This window comes from Arvicanthis niloticus, chromosome 21, assembly GCF_011762505.2.
Source record: "Arvicanthis niloticus isolate mArvNil1 chromosome 21, mArvNil1.pat.X, whole genome shotgun sequence".
Taxonomy (NCBI): domain Eukaryota; kingdom Metazoa; phylum Chordata; class Mammalia; order Rodentia; family Muridae; genus Arvicanthis; species Arvicanthis niloticus.
This window is the reverse complement of record NC_047678.1, coordinates 31,129,801-31,149,559: the sequence shown is the minus strand read 5'-3', so window position 1 is coordinate 31,149,559 and position 19,759 is coordinate 31,129,801. Positions and strand designations below refer to the sequence as shown.

The window sequence follows — 19,759 nt, the reverse complement described above, 5'->3', positions numbered from 1 at the left end:
CTGCCTCTACCTCCTAAGTGCTGTGATTAGAGGGTGTATCATCATACCTGGCTGTTGTAATTTATATACCGTAAAAGGCACTAGTCTGTTGCGGCCCGAGCTGCCCCACATTCGGTGGCAAAAATGTTGAGAACCTCTCTAGCCCACGTTTGGGGGCCAAAAATGTCAAGGACCACTCTATCAATGTTGGAACCTACACTGCCAAAAGCCTTGGGGCCTAAACTGTTAGAGCCTGCACTGCCCCAAGCTGCTCCGGTCTGCAGGTCGGGTTCAGCAAAAGAGAGAGAGTGAGGACGGACTTGAGGAATGGAGACCAGACAGAGTGTGATTCAATCCCATTTATTCTTCAGTCTCTCCTCCTAGTCCAAGTCCAAATCTTGAGTTCCTAGTCCCTAGTTCCTAGTCCCTAGTGCCTCCAAGTTCCAAGTTCTAGTCTTGAGTCTCATCCAACTACAAGTGTCTAATCCTAGTTGCCTGTCTCGAGTCTCAAGTGCCTAATACTTAATAATAATAATTTCTTCTGTCTGCCCCTTACCTTTTATATGTCTCATTTCTAAGCCACGCCTCTGAGTCACACCTTTAATCATGCCCTTAGGTCTTGTCTCTAAATCTGATCTCTAAGTCACGCCCTTAAGTCACACGCCTTTAAGTCTCACACACCCAAGGAAAGATCCTGGGTATCTAAAACAAGATGTTATCAGAGTGTGCTCAGCAATGTAGGCTATTGTAATCAAGTCTCTTGTCAGGGTATACGGCTCAAGATGGCTGCAAGGATGATAGCCGCCTTCTGTCGGCTCCCCACATTAGTCTGCTATTTTTTTGTAATGCAATGATTTTTAGTAAATGTACAGAGTTGTGCAACATTACCACAATCCTATTTTAGAACTGCTACATAACCCCAGGCTCCCTGGGGCCCATGTCCAGTCCTTCCTGTTCCCCTCCCAGGCATCCACTCAGCTACTCTCTGGTTCTTTGTGTAGCTATTCTGGATTTTCCATGGGCATGAACTCCTTTAATATGTGGCCTTCTGTGGCGGACTGCTACAAACAATGTTTCCAAGGTTCATTCATGTTGCAGAACGCACCCTCTTTCTGTCTGGCCTCCCCTACCCATTTCCTTTCATTACCAATTTTCCACTGTAGAGATGTTTATCTATTCACTGGCTAACAGATATCATGGTGACATCTTTGATGGCTATGAATAATGTTGCTATGAACACTTACATATGAATCTTTGTGTGTATATTGTATATGTGCCATGCATTCATTTCTCTTGGGTAGACATCTAGGAATAGAATTGCTAGGTCTTTTGTAAAACATGATTATGGATTTTTTTTCTTGGTAACTGTCAGAGTGGTTTGATTTTTTGATTATTATTTATATACTATGTCTGTGTACTTATAAGACAGAGGACAACTTCCTGGCAGACACCTTTCCCCACTGAGCCATCCCACAGCTCTCATTTTCACATTTAAGTTTAATTCCAAAGAACTGGTTTTATACAGGGTTCTTACAGGTGGCCAGGCTGACCTTGAACTCACTGTCTTCCTACTTCAGCCCACCAAGAGACAGGATTACAAGCATATGCAAACACAGCAGCAGTCCTTACATTTGGATTCAATAAGTAGTTGTGACTTAAGGTTAACTCAAAAAGAGGACATAAGACAGGCTGGGAGTGTAGCCACTGGTAGAGTACTTGCCTAACACGCACATAGTTGAATTTGATCCTTAGCACTGCCAAAAGGGATAAGAGAAAAAGAATACAAGAATAAGTTCAACTATGTAAGTCCGGGCAGGACGGTATAGATCTGTAAGCCCAGCTATTCAAGAGGCAAAAACAGAAGGTCACAAGTTCAAAGCCTACCCGGGCTGCAGAGTGACTTCAAGGAAGCCTGAGCATCTTTTTGAAATAAAGTCTCAGTGTGTAGCTCAGGCTGGCTTTAAATTCAGCCACTTTCCTTCCTTAGCTTCACAAGTGCTGGATTTACAGGAATGTACCATTACATTGGCTCACCCTGGGAAATGTATTGAGAATCTGTCTCAAAATAATGAAGTACATAAGAGAGGCTGGAGAGATGCCTCAGAGTGAGCACAGATTCAGTTTCCAGCATTCCACATGGGGGAAGCTCATAACCATCTGTAAGTCCAGCTTCAGAGAATCTAATGCCATCTTCTGGCCTCTGTGGGTACTGCACACATATGTACAAACACTCAGACACACAGCATACATATAATTAAAATTTTAAAGATTTTGTTTTTTAATTTTTAAAATTCATTTTTTAATTAAAAAAATTTCAATTTAAAACATGTTCTCATTTAATTTTTTTAAAATTAAAAAAAATTAAAACCTCACAGAACGAAAGGACTAGAATCTAAAATATTAAAATTTTTGAGAACTGTTTCTCTGTGTAGCCCTGGCTATCCTAGAACTCACTCTGTAGACTAGGCTGACTTTGAACTTAGAGATCTACCTGTCTTTGTCTCCTGAGTACAGAGATTAATAAAAGCATGCACTACCACTGTCCAGCTAAAATGTTTTTAATTTATGTGTGTGTGTGTATGTATGTATGTATGTATGTACGTATGTATGTTTTTCAAGACAGGGTTTCTCTGTGTAACAGCCCTGGCTGTTCTGAAACTCACTTTATAGATCAGATAGGCCTCGAACTCACAGAGACCCACCTTCCTCTGCCTCTGGAGTGCTGGAATCAAAGGCATTCACCATCATGCCTGGCTAAAATGTTTTTTAAAAGTAAAAAGAGGCTGGGAATATAGTTCAGTGACGAAGGGTCTGTCTCACACATATAAAGCCCTGTGCTCAGTCCCCAGTACCACAAACAAACAAACCTTACAGAAAGAAAGGACTAGATGGTCATGATCTAAAATACATGTTTTTGTTTTTAAATGAAAAATGCTTTATGAATTTCTTCTTCTTATCGAACACTAAGTTTGCTATATAAGCACATACAAATTTTCATTCTGATTATCAGGGTAAATAAAAAACTATACAAAAAGTAGGAAAGAGGAAAGCAAGGAAGGGAGAGGGAAAAGGAAGGAAGGAGGAAGAGAGGGAGGGAGGGAAGGAAGAAGGAAAGGGGGAAGGAGGAGCCTCTCATCTCACCTCAAAGAGGAGGCTGAAGGCATCCTCCTCTTGACTGGTGAGATGCACTGACAAGCCTTTAATGAAGATCCCTTGAGGGTTTTCCACGATGGTCATCGGTGTGACTGAGGGTCCCACGTAGGGCAGAGTGGACAGGAGATCGAACAGGGTCTCATTGTAGATTTCCAGGTAGGAAACACGGACTGTGATGGCGTGTGTGGGACGCTCTTCAATCATCCTAAACACCTACATGGGAATTTGACCAGTCACCAAGAGCAGAAGAGGCTGACTGACTACCTCATGTCAGCCAAGTCTTCCCTCAGGAGAGAGCATCAGGGAGCCCAGGACAATTCTTATCCTAAAGAGATTACAGTCCGGGTGCTGTCATGGTCACGATTACTGATAGTCTACTAGGTTAGATTATCAACTTTTGGATCTTTCTGGTTTGTGTTGGGTTTTGTTTGTTTGTTTTTTGTTTGTTTTGAGGCAGGTTCTACACTGTGTCCCAGTCTGGCTGGAATTTAAAATGTATTCCAGTTATTTAATCCAACTCACCATCTTCTTGTTTAAGTCTTCCCAAGTACTGGAATTACAAGTGTGCCCATCATGCCCAGCTAGTTTAGAGATAGGGTCTCATGTCACCCAGGCTGTTCAGGGATTCTTAATGTAATCAATGATGATCTTGGACTTCTGACCCTCTTGCCTCCACTTCCTGAGCACAAACACATGCCACTATGCATTTGTCTTCATGGCTGGGGATCACATCCAGGGCTTTGAGCATGTTAGGCAAGCACCTTACCAACTGAGTTACATTTCAGCCTTGAGATGCTGATCATTTTGACAGTGGGATAGTAAGCATATTTCTTCAGGGAAATGAAGCGTGTGTAGTTCAGAATCTCAAAACGCTTTGGGAGAAAGGCTGTTTGCATCTTACCTCTAACCAAAACCTGGGCTAGCAGGTCCCTTCTGTCCCATTTTGTTTTATTTCCCAGAGTCATGGCTGACAGTCCTAAAGGCTCAGCCATGCTCTGCTTCTTTCCTTAGTTCCTCAAGGAGTTACTGAATGCAAGAAGTCACAGTAGGATAATAAGAAAGTTCTGAAATATTCTCTTCACTAAAACCAGCAAAGACCTCTAAATCCTTCCTTATAGAACCACAGAGCACAGGAGCAGCAGGAACCTGACCAGCATGCCTGTTCCCTCCTTCAGAAACAAGGAAACAGGCTTATGGCATCCAAGCCTGAGTTTCCTTGGGACTCTGACTCTACTCCAGGCCAGTCATAGCACCCTGTCTCCAGAACCAGTGCTAGCTGTAGTTCACTCGAGTGCTGGACACACTGTCTCTAGTAGGTAAACCTGGAGCTGGCTGCATCTATGGTAGAGAAGAGGGTAGCTGTGTGGTATCCCAACCATAGGCCCATTCTCTACCTGCTGTAGGGCACGAGGGAGAATACCCCGGTGCTTGTAATTCTCCGTTGCCCCTGTCATGGTGTATGTCTTGCCAGCTCCTGTCTGCCCGTAACACATGATGGTACCTGAAAACATTTCAAAATATGACTGAGTGGCATTCAGAAAACTCCCTCCCTGGACAAACCCTCAACATGCTTGGTGCCATCCAGGATCTTGATGTGAAGGCAGCCACCAGAAACACCCAAAGACATCAGGGACTGCACCCTGGAAGAAGGCAAGTACACAGAAGAACAGGGACACGAACAGTGAAAACCTCAACATGCACCATTAATGTGTGATTCACATGGACCTCTCTGCCTCTCTGTTCCCAGATGATCTAGGTCCCTGGTCCTAGGGCTAGGGAACACTGTGGCTGCAACTTTTCTTGAAAAGAATAGGGGGGAGCTGGATTATTAGACTCCAGTACTTCTCAAGGCCATGAACTGCAGGTGTCTGAGAGCTAGCAGAAAACACCCCACAGAGACAAATTTCCAGAAAGAGATAGAGAAAGAAGGGTCGATGGTGGGCTTTTTTGTTGATTTGTTTGGAACATGGTCTCGTGTAGCTCATGTTGGCTTCAAGCTATGTAGCCCAGAATGACTTGAACTCCTGATCTGCTTGCTTCCACTGGCCAAATGCTGTAATAGCCAGCCTGTGACCCTGTATCTTGCTAAGAGAATTATTTATAGACAGACTACAAAGCTCCTAGTTAGTACCATGTTATTTCCAGAAATGGATCACCACAACTGGGACATGACCTGTGTCTGATTGCCTATTCTGGGAATACTTTCATTTGCACCTTTTTACATCACCACCACCACCACCACCATCACCATCATCACCATCACCACCACCATCACCATTATCACCATCACCATCACCATCACCATCACCACCATCATCATCAGGCTCTGGGACACAAACCACTGTCACTTTGGGCTCTTATTCCTCCCTCTTGAACTGAAGGATCTCCAAAGACTGCTTCTGTGAATCTACATGGCAGACCTGGTGAGGCTACACTAGGGCCTGGAAGTCTGTTTGCCTTTGTTTCCCAGATGCTGGGATCAGAGTCAGGTTTTAGATGAGTGGCCCTAATTCAGCATCTGCATTGAAGCCAGAAACAATTAGTAATTGGTGCTCACCGCTAATGAGCCAGTACTCACTTCAGCTGGGATTCAGAGCCATCTATAAGTCTGTAGCACAAGTGCCTAAGACTACCAAGTTCCCTAGTTCTTAATTTCCCCATTTTTATCTCCAGGCCGTAGAGCCTCTCATGGTCAGTGGGGACCACACTTATGTATCACAGGAAGAATACATTACAACTTTGGGAACTCAAGGTTCACTGGGTTTTGCTAAAGCAGAGGCTAGGTATATAATCCAAACTGTTCTCAAATTCCTGTTCATCTCACCTCTACCTCTGGATGTACACGCATGCACAACCATGCCTAACTCCCTTCACGGGCTTTCCTATAGAAAAGTCTAAACGTTTTGGACTATATATGTAGCATGGTGATAGAACATGAGCTTAATTTTTGTGAGACTCTAGGTTTGATGCCCAGTACCAAGCAACTAACCGACAAACAAAAGCCTTGCAAAATAGAGAACATTCTGATCATCAACCATCAGATGGCTGTCTTCAGACTACAACTTTATTTTTATTTTTTAAGCTTTATTTATTTTTAGCTAGTGCCACACGTAGCTTGGGCGGACATCTAACTGCTAGGTAGCTGAGGATGACTTTGAATTCCTGATCCTCCTGCCTCTGCTTCTAAGCACTGAGATTATAGGCTGTTTTGCCTGCATGTATATTTGTGGATCATGTGAGTGCCTGGTGTCCAAACTGTCCACAAGAGGATCCCCTTGGAACTAGAGTTATGGATGGTTGAGAGCTGCCTTGTGGGTGCTGGGAATTGAACCTGGGTCTTCTGGAAGAGTAAGCAGTGAATGCTCTTAACTGCTGAGTCATTTCTCTAGCCCCATCTACTTTTAAAGATTTTTTTAAAAACCACATATAGGGCCAGGTGGTGGTGGCACACACCCTTTATCCCAGCACTGATCTCTATGAGTTCCAGGTCAGCCTGGTCTATAGAACAAGTTCCAGGACAGCCAGAGCTACATAGTGAAATACTGTCTTAAAAACAAACAAAGAAAGAAAAATTCAATCTAAAAAAAATCCAGGTGGTGGTGGCACTCCAGAGGTAGGCAGATTTCTGAGAGCTTGAAGCCAGCCTGGTCTGCATAGTGAGTTCTAAGCCAGTCAGGGCTACATAGTGAGACTGAGATTTGGACACACATACACCCAAAGCCAATGAGAGACTTGAAACAAGCTTTTATTTGACTATTTAAGACTCATGAAAAGCCAGTCTTCACCCCATGGGAGAGAACCAACCCCTGACACTATTAATGATACTCTGCTATGCTTGCAGACAGGAACCTAGCATAACTGTCTTCTGCGAGGCTTCATCCAGCAGCAGATGGAAACATGCTGAGACCCACAGACAAACAATAGGCAGAGTTTGGGGAGTCTTGTGGAAGAGTAGGGAGAAGAATTGAGTGAATTGGAGAGGTCAAGGGCACCACAAGAAGACCTACAGAGTCAACTAACCTGGGTCCATGGGGGCTCACAGAGACTGAACCACCAACCAAAGAGCATATGTAGCAGATGTGCAGCTTGGAGTTCCTGTAGGTCCCCTAACAATTGGAGCAGGGCTGACTCTGACTCTGTTGCCTGTCTCTGGATCCCTTCCCTAGCTGGGCTGCCTTCTCTGGCCTTAGTGGTAAAGAATGTACTTAGTCCTGCTCTGACTTGATGTGCCAAGGGTGGGTTGATACCCATGGTGGGGGCCTCCCCTTCTGTGAGGAGAAGGGCAGGGGCAGTTGGGGGAGGAGGTGTGAGGGTGGGACTAGGAGGAGAGGAGGGATGGGAGGCTTCAAACAGGATGTAAGGTGAACAAATAAACTAACTAATGATTTATAAAGCCAGGGTCTTCTAACAATCCAATAAAGGTAATGTCTCAGAGACTGGATGAAGCCATGTCTACAACATCATGAGGTAAATATATGTTCTATCACTAGATCACAGACTGACAAGTAAGTTTACAATGTTAGTAAATGAAGTTGAAGTTCTTTTGTTTGGTTTTGTGCTAAGGATGGAGTGCCTCTTGTACCTCTTCCTCCAAGAGGGCCTCCTCAGAGTCCTAGACAAAATGACAACGAATTAAATTACCATTGTATCCATCAAGGGCTTGAGAAACTGCATCCTTGGCAACTGTTTCATAAACCAAATCCTGGGAGGCATCATGGAGAACTCCATCCAGCTTGAATGACCAGTCTGTCTGCTGGTTATTGACAACTCCCCTCCGAGTGTCTTTTTTCAAGTGAATATCAATGCTCTAGAGAGAGAGAGAGAGACCAGGTGTGGGTGATACATACCTGAACCCAGACCCCTGGACAGCTATGTCAGGAGGCTCTGGAGTTTCAGGCCAGTGTGGGGAACATGTGTGAAATGTCACAAAAAATAAGAGGGGGTTGGAGTTACTTTTAGGAAGTCTTTGTCAAAAGAATCACTGATAGCACTCAGGAGGCAGATGCAGGTAGATCTCTGTGAGTTCAGCCTGGTCTACATACTTGTTCCAGTACAGCCAAGGCTACATAGGGAGATTGAATCAAATAAATACATAAATAAATAATCACTGATTAGTGAGGCCTAACTTAGAAACAACAGAAGATATAAAGTTTAAAAAAGTTTTTAAATTTACTTTTTTGGTTTTTTTTACACGTATAAATATTTTCATGAATGTATGTGCATGCAGTACACGCATGCCTGGTACCTGCAGAGACCAGAAAAGGGTGTCAGGTCCCTTGGAACTGGAGCTACATATGATTGTGAACTGTCTGTGGGTACTGGGTACTAAGCACAGTCCTCTGGAAGAGCATCGAGTGCTCTTAACTACTGAGCCACGAGTTAGGCAGAGTAACAGGGAAACTGGAAACAACAGCCCAGGCAGGCCCTGGCTGTGTGCCTACAAATGTGATGCCTCTCCATCATCTGCGCTATGGCCAGCGTTTACTTCCTCAGCTGTGAGCCATTGGGAGCAATAATAGAATGATCACATGAAGTCCCTGAAGTGTTCAGATACAATTAGTCATTTGTGTTAATGTAAATGGAGGGTTCCCAACCTACTTGTGTTCAGCAAAATTTCAAATGCACCTTCAACCATTTCCCAATAAGATTCCAAGCCTTTTTTTTTTTTTTTGTAAGTCACTTTTGTGATATGAAGGCTTGCTTTGAGTTTAGGTATTTGGATTTTTCCTCTCGGTCTCGCAACTGTTCAGATGACAGTATAGCACCAAACCCAGCGTATTCCCCAAGCTCTTGATGGGGCTTTCACTGAAATCTTCTACTGGCTACTATAATCTAAGAACCAAGACCTAGCTGTCCATAGAAAAACAAAACTAAGGCCAAGACAGGGTTATCAGATTCGGTGACGTGTAAGTACAATCCCTGTACTTGGGAAGTAAAAGCAAACGGATCACAATTACCCTCTGTTAAGCAGCTAGTTCAGAAGCCAGCTAGATTATGTGAGACCCCCACCTCCATCAAAATCAAAACAAATGAATACTCCATAGTAAATGTTGCTGAACAAATTTCATGCTGTAAGCTTCCATGTTTGTTGTTTGTTTGTTTGTTTGTTTGTTTGAGACAGGGTTTCTCTGTGTAGCCTTGGCTGTCCTGGAACTCACTCTATAGACCAGGCTAGCCTCAAACTCAGAAATCCACCTGCCTCTGTCTCTCAAGTGCTAGGACTAAAGGTGTGTGCCACCACTGCCTGGCTCCATGTTTGTTTAAATCATGCCATAGAGCACATCACACAGTGCCATCCTTGAGCTCTTTTCTGACCACCAGAACTTGCAACACTGGAGCAATTTGTTCTTCAACTATTTGTTTAAAATACCTGAGGGCTGGCAAGATGATTCAGTGAGGAAAGGTGTCTGCTACCAAGCCCGAGAACCCAAGCTTGATTCCTCAGGACCCACGAAAGTGGAAGAGGAAAAACTACTCTGCAGATCTGCAAGTTGCTGTGACTTCCACCCCTGTGCCCTGCCACCATATGAACACACACGGAAAACAATGACAATCTCAATCACTTCCTCACTAACAGCCCAGTTTGGAGTTGATCGACTGACTCTAAAGTTACATGAAGACTTATCAATTCTGTCTTAGTCCTTTTGATGAAAATTGTGTGTGTGTGTAAATGTGCACACAATAGCGTGTGCATGGAATCTGAAAGACAACTTTCAGGAGTTGGTTCCCTCCCCCCACCATTCGGATAGATGAGCTAGTCCTCAGGCCTTCAGGCGTGCTGGCAGGCATCTGCTCCCACTGAGCTCTCTTGCCAGTCCCTCCGTTTTGGTCCTTAAATGGCTGTGTGAAAACAAGGGCACACTGGATTGAAAAAGGAATGGATAAGCAAAGGCAAACACACTGCACTTACTTTGTTGTCTTCTCCATATTTGATCATTTCATGAGCAAAGTCATCAGTAGGCTTGACTCGGACAAATGCTTGAACCTTTTTCCTAGTACCCATTCTAGCTAAAGAGAGAAGAACGACAAGATTTTTAGTGGTCATCACCAAATACCAACCAGAAGGGAAATGTCATTCATTAAGATCAGAGTAAAAGCTGGCATGGTGGTGCACACCTGTAACCCTAATACTTGGGAGGTGAAGAAGGCAGCTGGATCAGAGTTCAAGGCCAGCCTCAGCTCCATTGTGAGCCTGGGCTACAAGAGACCAGTCACAACCCACTGTCCCTGCCCTGTAAGTACACATGCTTCCTGTCTTTCAGCTGCTTTGGCATTTTCCACCACAACTCCAAAGAAACTGAAACCCAAAGCAAAAAGACTGGTCCCTTTTAGTGGCTTAATTTTAGCTGCTGTTTCGAGAAATGTCCTGAATCTAAAATGCACCTATTTATGCTCCTTTTTCAGTCCATTTCTCTTGACACACTTGTCTGGAACAGATTAAAGCCAGCCCTTCTTTCACACCTGTCTCCAACACACTAACTAGAGCAGAATAGATTAAGGATCTTTCAAAAGATGTATTTATTATTATTGTTTCTGGGCACAAGGGACACCTGCTTCAGCGTGTGGTAGTGGTCAGACTTGCAAGGGAAACACTCTACTTGAGCCATCTTGCTAGTTTTCTTCCTCTTCTTCTTCTTCTTCTTCTTCTTCTTCTTCTTCTTCTTCTTCTTCTTCTTCTTCTTCTTCTTCTTCTTCTTCTCCTTCTTCTTCTTCTTCTTCTTCTTCTCCTTCTTCTTCTTCTTCCTCCTCCTCCTCCTCCTCCTCCTCTTCCTCCTCCTCCTTCCTCCTTCTTCCTTCTCCTTCTTCAGTTTTTTATTTGTGTGTGTCTATGTGAGTATATGCCACATGTTTGTAAGTTCCCTGGAGTCCAGAAGAGTGTGTCTGATCTTCTATCTTCTGGACCTGGGCTTACAGGCAGTAATGAACTACCTGACATGGGTGCTGAAAAGAGCAAAAAACACTCTTAACCACTGAATCATCTCTCCAGCCCCCAATTAAGTGTTCTTGATTTAGTCCATGATCAATAGTTTTTCTTCTCTCACTTTACTGAAAAAAAAATCAACCTCTTGTCCCATCTTGCTCTCCTCAAACAGAATTATATTCTCACCACTTTCTTTTTTTAAAAAGGGTTTTTTGTTTTTATTTTATGTGTGTGGGTATTTTTCCTACACAAATGTCTGCATACAACATATGAGCAGTGCCCACGGTGACCAGAAAAGGGTACTGGATCCTCTGAAACTGGAGTTAAACACAGTTGTTAGCCACCATGTGGGTGCTGTGAATTGAACCTAGGTCCTCTGAAAGAACAGCCAGTGCTCTTAACTGTGGAGCCATCTCTCCAGTCCCATCAAAACAGGAAACCACACATATATTCTTTACTCATTTATATAACATTAAACATTAAAACAAATGCTGATAAAGCTTTGTGGGATGGACACATTGTAAAAGAACAGAGTAGAAGTGACCATGAGGCAAGCTTAGTTAAAAGACTTTCTAATATGAAGGGTCGTTCTCATAACAGAAACGACCTTGAAGTCACAGACACTAAAGATCAAGTAAAGTCAAATGCTAGTTAGAAGAGATGTTGCCAGTGGAACTGCTGCATTGATTCTGAAGCAAAAAAAAAAAAAAAAAAAAAAAAAAAAAAAAAAAAAAAAAAAAAAACCTGATTAAATAGAATTGATAATCCAACTAATTTTGTTTACTTTTGAGACCAGGGCTTATATATCTCATGCTGGCCTTTTAAAAACAAATTTGTGGGGTCAGTTCTTTCTTTCCACGTTTACATGGGTTCCAGGAGGAAACTCAGGTCACTATGTTTGCAAAGCAAGTAAGTGCCTTTATTCATGAGTCATCTCATGGGCCCAAGGCTGGCCTTTAACTCCTTATGCTCCTGTCTCCTTCTCAAGTGCTGTATTACAGATGTAGACTGTGGTGCCCAATTGAGTTTTATGACTTTAAGGGGGACTGAAAACTTGATCCCCTTTTCAAATATCTCATGATGCACAGTGATGATCAAGAACACAAAATCCCAAGAGCTTTCAGCAAAGATAAGTAAAATCTACTTGTAATACTCATTAATTTTGTTAAGTCTAGCTAAATTACATGTGGAAAAAATCAAGAAAAGCCGATGACAATATGCTAAATATGGGGTGGGGTGGGGGTGGCGCAGCAGCAGCAGTGCATGACTTGGAGGCAGAGGCAGGAGGTTCTCTATGAGTTTGAGGCCAGCTTGGTCTATAGAGTGAGTTCCATGACAGCCAGGGCCACACAGAGAAACTATGTCTTAAAAAAAATCACACACACACACACACACACACACACACACAAACCCTTCATTGTTATCAGATTAGCATAGTAGAGTTTTAAGATAAAGCAGTGTGTGTGTGTGTGTGTGTGTGTGTGTGTGTGTGTGTGTGTGTGTACTCACCTGTGAGTGCATGTAGAGGCTAGAAGTGGAAATAGGATGTCCACCCCATTGATCTCTACCTTATGCTTTGAAGCAGGGTCTGTTGCTGAACCTGGAACCCAACATTTTGGCTATACTTGCTGCCCAGAAAGCCCACAGAGATGCACCTGTCTCTTTTGTGGCATATGCAGCTTTCACGTGAGATGGGAGCTGGGAATCCAAACTCAATTCCTCATGCTTGAATAGGCAAGGACTTTACCCAGTGAGATACCTCAGAGCCCTCAGATGGGCCCTTCCTGAGAGCCAGGTGTGGCGGCAGTGCCATGCCTGCCAAAAATCCCTGCACTTGGGAGGTGGGGGCATGAAGATCAGAAGTTCAAGATCATTCTCAGCTACATAGCAAGTGCAAGGCCAGTCTGGGATAAACAAGTACCTGTCTCAAAGAAGAAAAACCCATTTGGAACTACTTTTTCTTTTTTAAAGACAGAGTTTCTCTGTGTAGCCCTGGCTGTCCTGAAATTCACTTTGTAGTTCAGGCTGGCCTAGAACTCAGAGATCTGCCTGCCTCTGCCTCCCAAGTGTTGGGACTAACGGTGTGTGCCACCACCACTTGGCTTTTTGGAACTCCTATTGTACAATGTACAAACAAACTTTAAATAAAGGAAAGGTCCTCAGAGAAGTATGCAGGCTGCCCTGTACATTTCCCTTTAAATTGCCCCATCAGGGTTGGGACAGTTTAAAAAGGAATAAAGCATCTGACCCTAAAGTAACCTCTACTTTTAGAGGAGGAGACAGGGAAGGAGTTGTGGGGAAGGTAGACAGACGAGTGGGCATGGACACGAGGTGATGGGGGTGGGCGGAACAGCGAACATACATCTGCAAAAGAATTGGCTGAATTTATGAAAAGTGAAATGTCAGACAAAGGAAGTTGATTCAATCGTCTAATATACTGAAGGGACGTTTAGTAATGTTTACTACCTCTACAGAAAAAAAAATACTCTCATGTGACACAGAACTCCTAATACTTATTAAAATCACAGGGGGCCAAGTGTGGTGGTACATGCATCTAATCTTAGCACTCTGAAGGCACAGGCAGTTGGACCTACGAGTTTAGTCTATGTATCCAGCTTCAGGCCAGCCAAGGCTACATAGTGAGGCCCTGTGTCAAACAAACAGGCCTTTGAGGGCCAACAAGGTGGCACTGGTAAAGGCACCTGCCACAAAGCTTGATGACCTGAGTTTGATCCCCAGGACCTACATGGTCAAAGAAGAGACCCAGTTTCCCCAAGCTATCCTCTGGTGTACACACATGCACTTTGGCACACATGGGTGCACACAGACTACACACACATTATACACACACACTACACTACACACACACACACTACACACCGAAATAAACTATAACAAAATATTTAAAACATATTAAATAAATAATAGTAACATTTTACATGTACTTCTCTTAATAGAGCGGCAGTAGTGCTGCCTAACAAAAAACTACTCTAGATTTTAAAAGTAGTGATGGCTTTCCCACATCTAGACACAACTTGGGATCATTTCCTCTTGCAAATACATTAGCCATCATCACCACAGTGTTAAGCATTCCACAGAAGCAGGTGCTGCCCTTCCAGCTTACAGTTTCAGTGATGTGGATAAAATGAAAGTGTTACCCGTCATTGGTACTTCAGCTGTCAAAGCAAGCAAGTGCCCCTGCTTTTGCCCATCACAGAGGAGTCCTACATTCCTCAAGTCACTGTTTCATATGTCTTTTTCTAGCACCCTTGGATCTTTCACAATTTTTTTGTTTTGGGAAAATTAATCTGAAAAAAATATTGGGGTAAGAAAAGAACATAGTCTGATTGAACTTTTTTTTTTTTGTCTGCAAAATTGAGCTCTAGGGAAAAACAATCACATGGAGCTCTAACATGGACCCCAAACTAAGGAGACTGAAGGTTTCAGTTCCAAATTCACTTTGACTTATGTTACTGAGAAATTGAGGGTAGAAGAGAGAAATGGTTTGTTCATGATTTTTTTTTAAAAAAATGTTTTCCTTGAGATAGGGTGTCACTGTGTAGCTCAGGCTGCCCTTGAACTCACAATTCTCTTGCCTTAGCTTCCCAAGTGTTGGGGATTGTACCTCCGGATGAGATCTGAGCTTTTTACTCAATACTCAATCTCTACAGCTCTGGAAAACCTTTCTGAACATAACCCCAAGAGTCTTATCTTCCTGCCCAGGAAGGTTCCAGTGCCGTTGAGTATAACATCTAGAAGGAATTACAAACAATCCAAAGAGTTCTAGAAGCAGGTTCACAGGACAGCTCAAAGACTGTTTCAGAACTTTCTCCATTTCTGCCCTAAAACTTCCAATGCACATGCACATGCAGCCCCCCATCCATCCTTTCCAAGGTCCTTTAGAAGCTCATGCCATGGAGCACTCCTGGAGTCAAACACAGCCGGCAACTAGCCTTTCCAATGGTCTATACTCCTCTCACGAGTCCACTAGTCAGCAGCGCATCCAAAGCACATGCCATTTCACACTTACTGAGATACTGTTTGTTACCGTTCTTATGTCGCTTCATTTATGTGGGCTTCAACTCCCAAATCAAATTACAAGCTGCTTGAGGACAAGGATGCTGTCTTTTATCTCTTGTGATTCCCCCCACAAGGTCCAGAACAGCGCCCAGCACACACCATGTGCTCAAGAAATGGTAGTTGATGGTGACACTCATGGCTGGAAGTCAGAGGGTGACTGAATCTCCATAGGTGGGTCCATCTTCAGCCACTACTGAGAGAGTTCCAAGGTATGTGATATGTCACTTCCCCCTCCCCACACACTATTCTAACCCCTGAACTTGCAGCGTTCTGGAGAGAATACTTGAGCTCCCAGTACAAGAAGCCATGTTCAGTCTCAACACACCCAGTCTTCTGAACACAATCCTTACATACTTCATACATAATAAAGTGACTCTGAGGGGCTATCAGGAGACCTCTGTGTTGAGCAAGAGGTTCAGTGTTTCTTCATTTGTTTTGGGCTTGGGAAGAAGCAGGATATACATTAACACCCATGAAGGCTTGACAAGAAGTCAGTGGGATGATTACTGATAGGCACTAGGGGTCCATATCTACCATGCTCTTACCTCTATCAGGGACAAAGACTGCCTAAGAAACAACACCCTCTAAAGCCACAACACAGGGTCCTATTGTAACACAGCATGAAATGAACCCGAAATTGGCATCCAGGCAAAACTGGCCACTGTCCTTTTTCTCACCCAGTGTGTGGTGAATGCTTTTCTAAAATGTGTGTGGACGGCCTTGGTTCTATTCCCGTCCCCCTCTAGAGGGTTTTCCTCTTCGGTAGCTCAAAAGCTTTAAGTGATGACACCTTGTCTTAATGACCTGACACTCAACCTCATGCCCTTTCTGTCTAAGGCGAGTCGTGGGATCCCGGTGGAGACTCCTGACTAAGGAACATCAAAAACTCCTAGCTCCCCTAAACTGCGACCAGGCTGAAATAAGCTCAGCGATAACACGCTCTCCAGTGGTGCCTCGGGTCTTTTTTACAAATAAAAAAGCCAAAGGAGTTAGGAACCCAGCCACTGATAGCAGCCAGGGGGGAATATCCCCACCAGGTTTCCCTTTTACCTAACGCCACCGGCTCGTGACCACTGCTCACCTCGCGAGGCAGCGGCGCTCGGGTAGAGCGACCGCTATAACTGCAGCAACTTAAGGGAGCGCTGTACGCAACCGGGACAGCTAGCCGACCAGCTGTGTACACAGTCGCCATGGCAACGGGAAGCCTGCAGGGATTACGGAAGTAGTGTAGGGTGGTAGCGGAATTTAAGTTCACATTTCTCCGTTTTCCTGTACCGTTAAAGGTACAGGAAAAGTCAGGGCTGAACAAAGAAGACAGAGATGGAGTCAATTAACCTGGAAGGCTTAAGAGTTTCTGTATATACGAAGACGGAGTATAGGTTCCAGGGAAAAGAAGGCTATGTATGAACCAGGAAGCGGGGCAGTGAGACTTCCGGTGTAGAGGACTTTGTGAGTACGGTGGCCGCTCAGGCCAATGAGATTCCGGCTTCGCGTTCCGGGCTGCCGTCAGCGTGCGCCCTTGCCCCGCCCTGGTTAGTGTGAAGCCTGCCGGCCAGGCCTGCGCAGTTGCGGTGGCCGGGGAAGATGGTGGAGGACGGTGCGGAGGAGCTGGAGGACTTGGTGCATTTCTCCGTGTCGGAGTTGCCTAGTCGCGGCTACGGCGTCATGGAGGAGATCCGGCGGCAGGGCAAGCTATGCGACGTGACGCTCAAGGTACCATGGTCTGGGCGGTGGCTGGCTGAGGGGAAAGGGACTGAGCGGGAAGAAAAGGGTGGTGGACAGGGGAAGAGTGGTCCAGACTGTAGGTGGAGAAAGGTTAGAGGGGAACAGAGTAGTAGAGAGCGGTGCCAAGCTCAGAAGGGGAATGAGGCCAAGTTGGGAGAGTAGAGAGGACAGCCGTTCAGCCATTGGAAGGAAAGATTGAGAGGCGTGCCTCTGACGCCCTAAGAGCTGGAGACATTGGGATATCCGCCTCCTTTTCTGTCATACAGACAAGAGAAAACGTTCTTACAGCCGGCCTATGGAGGAAGGGGCGGTGGCTGACTCCACATTCCGATGGGTACCACTAAAACATCCTATCTTGTCATAAAGTCATTCCTTGAAGTTGGCTGCGCTGTTGTAAATGCTAACTGTAAAAGCCTTCTCTTCAGGAGTCATTGCTTGCCCTTGGCGCTTTTAGAATCGGATCTGGAAATCTTTTGATGTGGCTACTCTGATCCACGCTGGAAAACAATCTACTGTCACCACCTTAAAAGGTCATGGAGGCCAGGCTAAAGGACTGTTTGGGGGGAGAGATATGAGAGATATATTCTCCACCTGTTTCCATCCAGAATTCTGGTCTTGGGTGCCCTGCTGAGCCAGGTGGATCCCTCCAGGTGGGGAGATACTGCCTGCCTGTGGTTTTTCCTGTTGGACCTTGCCTGGAAGGCTCTTACTGTCTGTGCGTGACACTCCCTCTTCCTGTTTCAAAACAACAGAAAGACACAGACACCTCTTAAACTTTATTTTCTACTCGGTTCAGGATGCATTGCTTCTTCATATATTCGAGTCAGACTGGTAGGAGTAGGGTGGTGACTGGGCAGTGGTAGCACATGCTTTTAATCCCAGCACTGGGGAGGCAGAGGTAAGCGGATCTCGTGGCCAGCCTGGTCTACAGAGTGAGTTCCAGGACAGCCAGGTCTACACAGAGAAACCCTGACTCAAAAAAAAAAAAAAAAAAAAAAAAAAAAAAAAAGGTTAATGGTTTGGAACTTTAAAAAGCAAAACAACCTGAGACTGGCTTTGGAGACAGATCATACTAGCTGTAATCTTGGGCACATGACTTAATCTCTCTAAGCTTAAATTTCGAAATGTGAAAATAAAGTTGTTTTTGTTTTTTTGTTTGTTTGTTTGTTTTTGGCTTTTTGAATCAGGGCGTGAGCCTCCACCACTCAGCTTAAAGATAATTCTTAAATCTCACAATTGGTGAGGATTAGATATTTGGTATTCTTTGTATAACACCTATGTTAACGTTTTCTTCAATCCTGAAAGAAATGGTTCTCTATTAGAATAGCGGAATGGTCTGAGAAGGGGCAGATCTTCTCAGATGAGACAGGAAAACCAAGAGGATTAAGAAAATGAAGTTGGATAAAGGATGCAGAAGATGGCAAGGCCAGTAGAGATTTGGAAGCAGAATGATTTAACTGTGGCCCTGACATTTGGGATGAGTAGAGACCAATGAAAGGCAGTAATCAGAAAGAAGTTTTGGGTTAGGATTTAGGCTGTGTCCTGGTGATAAGCTGAGTGGGTAAAGGCACTTGCTGCCAAGCCTAATGACCTGAGTTTAATCCCTGGGACCCACAGAGTGGAAGGCAAGCACTGACTCCTGAAAATTGCCCTCTGCCCTCAATAAGTGTGCTGTGGCATCTGCACACACACACAAAAGCACACAGACACAGATAAGGAATTTTTTTTTAAAGAGTCAGGCTACAAAGATGAGCCAGTGAAAGAACCAACATGGTAGACAGAGTGTGGTCACAGATACTTACTTCCATAAAGCAGTACACCTTGCTTCCACATTCAACATAAATGCTGAATCTACCAAACCTACAGCAGAAATTGCTTGTATGATTTTTTTTTTTCCCCTGTGACATGTTTTCCGTTCAGGCAAAGGAACAATTGTATCATTCAAACTTCGTTCTGACTGAGAGTGCAAGTCTCAGTTACTTTGCTAGTGTCAGGTCAGGGTCATGAGGACTGTGTAAAAGCATAGTCTAGAAGTCTAGAGCTAGACATGACTATAGATAATGTTTCTCTCACTGGTTCTCAAACCCCCTTCTATAAAGTCTCAGGAGAACTCTGGTGAAAGGAGCCATAGAAAGGCCCAGCACACCAACGCTATAGTTACTATTCACAAAAGCTGCTTTGCAACATCTGTCTTGGTTTCTCAAAGTTTACTCTTTTCCTCCAACTGCTGGTGAATCCAGGCTGTTTTTTAAATAAGCAGGCTCTAAAGAACTGTTTAAAGGTTTTTGGCATAGGGTGGTTTGGTAACTAGTTGCCCCCCTATTAGGGTAGTTGTTTTCAAACTTCAGATATGAGACTCACCTGATGGCCGTGTTCATTATCACTCACCCTGGGATTTCTGATTCATAGGTTTGGCATGAGCCCCATCGAGTTCACCAGTGATGCAGTCTTCCTCTAGGACCACATGTGAAAACCATTGCTATAAAATAAAGGACTTGTCCTCTCAGGATGTATTCAGAATCAATGAATCGTCTTTGTATTCAGTAATGCCCTAGTTACCCAAGTCTGGAGTCAAGGAGTTCATCCTGTTCAAAGTGTAAACCACCTGTTTTTTGTTAGGGCAGTGACAGAGCAGTTGCTTGCGTGGTAGAGAGGACCAGTACTGCCTGTTCTGGGCCCCTCCTCATGACACATGCAGAGGAGTCGAGTGTTCCTAATGCTTAGACTAGGAGGTTGTTCTGCAGGTGTTTGACCTCTGGGATGCTCAGAATTCTCCATCTAAGTCAGGCACTAACTTGTCTGCTTTTCATCTTGTACGAGTATGCTGGCATTTGTACTCTCTCTGTGCTGTGTTTTCCTTGGGAACTTTGCTGTTGTGGTCTGAGAGGCAGTATGGCACAG

The 19,759-nt window shown here is 44.3% G+C and overlaps 2 protein-coding genes across 16 annotated transcripts in view; one reads left to right on the top strand and one right to left on the bottom strand.

Annotated features, from left to right (window-relative positions):
* The window catches only part of Kif9 (kinesin family member 9), a 52,257-nt gene extending 35,894 nt beyond the window's left edge, over window positions 1-16,363 (bottom strand). For 2 of the 13 annotated variants that reach the window (XM_076917461.1, XM_076917451.1), the window contains exons 1-6: window positions 16,215-16,354; window positions 15,084-15,326; window positions 10,043-10,140; window positions 7,774-7,939; window positions 4,527-4,633; window positions 3,121-3,345 (exon numbers count right to left, since the gene is read on the bottom strand). In XM_076917461.1, the coding sequence (XP_076773576.1) occupies window positions 3,121-3,345; window positions 4,527-4,633; window positions 7,774-7,939; window positions 10,043-10,140; window positions 15,084-15,120 (633 nt within the window). In that variant the 5' untranslated portion in view covers window positions 15,121-15,326; window positions 16,215-16,354. Of the gene's footprint in view, window positions 1-3,120; window positions 3,346-4,526; window positions 4,634-7,773; window positions 7,940-10,042; window positions 10,141-10,248; window positions 10,659-10,682; window positions 10,853-15,083; window positions 15,327-16,183 lie in introns of those variants that run through there. The other 11 variants (XM_076917450.1, XM_076917449.1, XM_076917454.1 and 8 more) reach the window with 10 other exon arrangements.
* Window positions 16,364-16,611: 248 nt separating this feature from the next.
* The window catches only part of Klhl18 (kelch like family member 18), a 60,091-nt gene continuing 56,943 nt past the window's right edge, over window positions 16,612-19,759 (top strand). Inside the window, exon 1 of one of the 3 annotated variants that reach the window (XM_034483762.2) lies at window positions 16,612-16,846. In XM_034483762.2, the coding sequence (XP_034339653.1) occupies window positions 16,718-16,846 (129 nt within the window). In that variant the 5' untranslated portion in view covers window positions 16,612-16,717. The remainder of the gene's footprint in view (window positions 16,847-19,759) is intronic. The other 2 variants (XM_034483763.2, XM_076917462.1) reach the window with 2 other exon arrangements.